General features: G+C 44.0%; 1 protein-coding gene across 1 annotated transcript; it reads left to right on the top strand.

Annotated features, from left to right (window-relative positions):
- The first annotated feature begins 274 nt into the window (after positions 1 to 274).
- Positions 275 to 1324, top strand: LOC114688900 (olfactory receptor 5C1). The gene has a single exon (XM_028863375.1). It carries the CDS (start codon positions 275 to 277, stop codon positions 1322 to 1324), a length of 1050 nt encoding a protein of 349 aa, XP_028719208.1.
- The last annotated feature ends 2709 nt before the right edge of the window (positions 1325 to 4033 follow it).

The raw sequence follows: 4033 nt of genomic DNA, 5'->3' as shown, positions 1-4033 counted from the left end.
GCACATAGAGTCATGACATTTTCAATCCCTCTATACTATATTTCACCCCATTCACCACCACACATTTTACAAGTATTGACACTTGCTACATGCCAGGCAGTGTTATCAGTGCTGAGGACAGAGAAGTCAGAAGGACTTCTGCCTTCAAGGAGATGGAGCTGCAGTGACTTCTCAGAGTTTGGAATGGGGTATTATGGTTATGCAGTTTGTCAAAGGCTACATGAGCAATTTTGTCCAGTAAGACTAGAACCTGGGATGCAATTCTTCCTCTTCTATGATAGACATAGCCTTTCTCTCATCCCCCTCTTGCTTTCCCTACTCTCAGTCTCTACCCAGCAGGATAAGCTCAGAGAACTTCACATGGTCCAGAGTTACACCAGATGAATTCATCCTCTTGGGGATCACAAATCGTTGGGACCTGCGTGTGACCCTCTTCCTGATATTCCTGCCCATCTACTTCATCAGCCTGCTGGGAAATGTGGGCATGGTGCTACTCATTCGTGTGGATGCCAGGCTCCACACACCCATGTACTTCTTCCTGGCCAACCTCTCCCTGCTAGATGCTTTCTATTCCTCTGCCATCGGCCCCAAGATGCTAGTTGACCTCCTACTGTCCCATGCTACCATCCCTTATGTAGCCTGTGCCCTCCAGATGTTTGTCTTTGCAGGGCTGGCTGATGCTGAGTGCTGCCTGTTAGCAGTCATGGCCTACGATCGCTATGTGGCCATTGGGAACCCTCTTCTCTATACCACAGTTATGTCACCCCGTCTATGTCTGGCATTACTAGGGGCATCAGGCCTGGGTGGAGCAGTGAGTGCCTTTGTACATACAACCTTCACCTTCCGTCTGAGCTTCTGCAGCTCACTGGAGGTCAACAGCTTCTTCTGTGATATTCCTCCACTGCTGGCCATCTCCTGCAATGACACCAGTCTCAACGAACTCCTCCTTTTTGCTGTCTGTGGCTTTATCCAGACAGCCACGGTACTGGCTATTGCTGTGTCTTATGGATTCATTGCTGGGGCTGTGATCCGCATGCAGTCAGCTGAGGGCCGTCGGCGGGCAGCTTCCACATGTGGCTCTCACCTCACAGCTGTGGCCATACTGTATGGGACCCTTATTTTCATGTACCTGCGTCCCAGCTCCAGCTATGCCCTGGACACTGACAAAATGGCATCTGTGTTCTACACTCTCGTCATTCCAGCTCTCAACCCACTCATCTACAGCCTTAGAAACAAGGAGGTCAAGGAAGCCCTTCGTCGTACCTGGAATCGATTCTGCTGTCCAGGACGGAGCACCAGTGATTGGTCACAGGAAGTGGGTTAGGAATGAAGACACTCTTTCTGTCACTGTGGGTAAAGATAGGTGTTCCTCAGACTTGGATGATGTCACTTCCAAGTCTTTACACACATTTGCTCCCACTTCCAACACAGCTCCTGCTTCTCAGTTCTCACCCATGTTGTGAGAACCCACTTCATGCCATAAGTGCTCCCAATAACTCCCTTAGTCACTCCTAACCCAAAGTGTGGCTGTCCTCACAATCTTCCTAAGTGATGCTCAAAGGGGTTTAAGAGGGAAATAGCTCATCTGAGTTAGATGAGCTGTACTAAGATAGGGAGAATTTTAGGGTAGGAACACATCTGTTTCTTCTTTAGTCTCCAGGTTCAGCTCTGTTACTGTCTCCCTGTCCCTTCCTCTTCTCACTAATTTATTTCCTTATCCATAAAATAGGATCAACATAAGATGGCTTCATGTTTCTTTCAGTTGATGTTGATTTTTAGGACTTATAAAATTATGTATCTGACTTCTCCATTGATGTTAATTGCGTGGAAGGACCCAGGTACATCCTTCAGTACTAAGATGATGGGCAGTATTATGTATCTCTGGGAAAATTTTCCTCATCAAGGTGAGTCTTCATAGGGGACCTGAGCAGTACCAGGGTGTTAGGAGGACTTACCCTGTCCTCCTCTGGTCACACTCTCTTGGGATATTGGGTAGATGCTCTCATCATGTCTAGATAGGTCTAGTAGTACACACCTGTAATCTCAGCTATTTGGCAGGTGGAGGCAAAAGGATCACAAATTTGGGGCCTGCTTGGCTATAGAATGAGTTCAAGGCCAGCCTGGGTAACTTAACCAGACCAAACCTTTAAATAAAAAAGAGGTCTGAGAATCTAGTGCAGTGGAAGAAAGCTTGCTTAGCATGTGCAAGGCCCTGGGTTCAATCCCCACTACCACCTCACCCAAACAAAAGGTTCTAGTTCATGCAGAAATATCGCAATTAACTGTCTTGCCAGATGAGTATGATCTTAGGATATGGGACTTAAAGTTTAAGGCTGAAATAATTCTGAGCAAATAGGAATGAGATGTTGGGATACCCATGATGTTCTCTAAGTAACTGTCTTAGCCATATCTTTTTCTCCATCAGCTAGTAACATCCAAGAATGCCACAGCTATGCATAGTTATACATATAGAGAAAAGATAGACTGGGAAGGAAGAGGGAGAGGGAGAGAGAGAATCTTGTGGCTGAAGTATTTATTATTTCTTCAATCTAAGTGCTAGATGGCTGATTTCTTCTTGGAGTGGAGTATGCAAGGCAAGCCCAGCTGTTGCATGAATCCTAAATGGTCTTATAATAAAAACCCGGAGTCATATATTAGAGTAAATGCTGAAAGATCAGAGAGACAAAGGAACAAGCCACTAGAGAAACCTCACACCACTACCAAAATTCTCAAGCCAAATGGAAGGTGAGATCCTATCTCCACGAACCCTCTGACTGAAAGCCTCTGAGTCCTCAGCTGAAAAGCTTAGTTCCTGTCTCCTCACACCTTATATGCCTTTCGACCCCTAGCCATATCACTTCCTTCCTAGTGCTGGGATTAAAGGTGTGTGCTTCCCAAATACTGGTAGCAAAGACATGAGATCTCAAGTGCTGGGACTAAAGGCCTGTGACTCCCAAGTACTGGGATTAAAGGTGTGTACCACCACTGCCTGGCTCTGTTACTCCCCTAGACTGAATCAATCTCATGTAGTCCAGGGTGGCTTTGAACTCACAGAGATCCAGATGTATCTCTGCCTCTTGAGTGCTAGGATTAAAGGTATGTCACCACTGCCTGGCCTCTATGTTTAATCTAGTGGCTGGCTCTGTCCTCTGATCCTCAAACAAGCTTTATTTGAGAAACAATATATCACCATATTTCCCTTTTTTATCTAAAATAATAAAAGAAGGTTATAACTAACAAAAGAAAAACTGTATGCAGCACATATAATTACTATATATATATATATATATATATATAGAGAGAGAGAGAGAGAGAGAGAGTCAAGAATTACATTAACATTTGACATATTCAGAGAAAATACTCCATTATTTGTCCTATTTTGATGAGTCCAAAATGTTGTACCTAATTCACTTTCTATCCTAACTTTTATTACCAACCCAAAGCTATCTTCTGATGTTTTTCAAACTTATATACTTTACATCTCTTTAGTGAGTTTCTTTTCTGAATTTGTTAACAAGGAAAACTATAAATATAACTATCTAGTCTTCAACTCCCTCAGAGACCCAAGAAGGAAATAATATTAACTGAGTAAGCAGGAAGTGCAAACAAATGACTTCAAAAGAATATGAGAAATGACAGAAACAGCTGACTACCTGGACAGCCACTCAGGGTTCCTCTGCAACATTGGGGCATCATCTTCGGCCTACAGACCTAGCATATCTGACAGACTTTTCTGTGAAGCAGGATTTTCTGAAGGGCCTTCCTACCTTGTCTTGGCAAGGTTCTGCAGTCACATTCTTTTGTGTCCTGTTTGTCCATTTGGACAGCACACTGTCAGCAGTCGAGGCAGGGGCATTTTCTTGCCCAGTGGCTAACTTGCCACAAAGAAAGTAAACTCCATGTGGAGTTTCTTTGATGTTCATCATCCTTTGTGAAGTAGATGGTGCTGCCAGGAGCAGACATGTCTCATTGTCATAAAAAAGGAATCTTTGTTTTTAAAACATCTTACATGCTATAATATATAGATCTCTGA

The sequence above is a fragment of the Peromyscus leucopus genome, chromosome 4 (assembly GCF_004664715.2).
Source record: "Peromyscus leucopus breed LL Stock chromosome 4, UCI_PerLeu_2.1, whole genome shotgun sequence".
Classification (NCBI taxonomy): domain Eukaryota; kingdom Metazoa; phylum Chordata; class Mammalia; order Rodentia; family Cricetidae; genus Peromyscus; species Peromyscus leucopus.
This window is presented reverse-complemented; position numbering and strand designations above follow the sequence as displayed.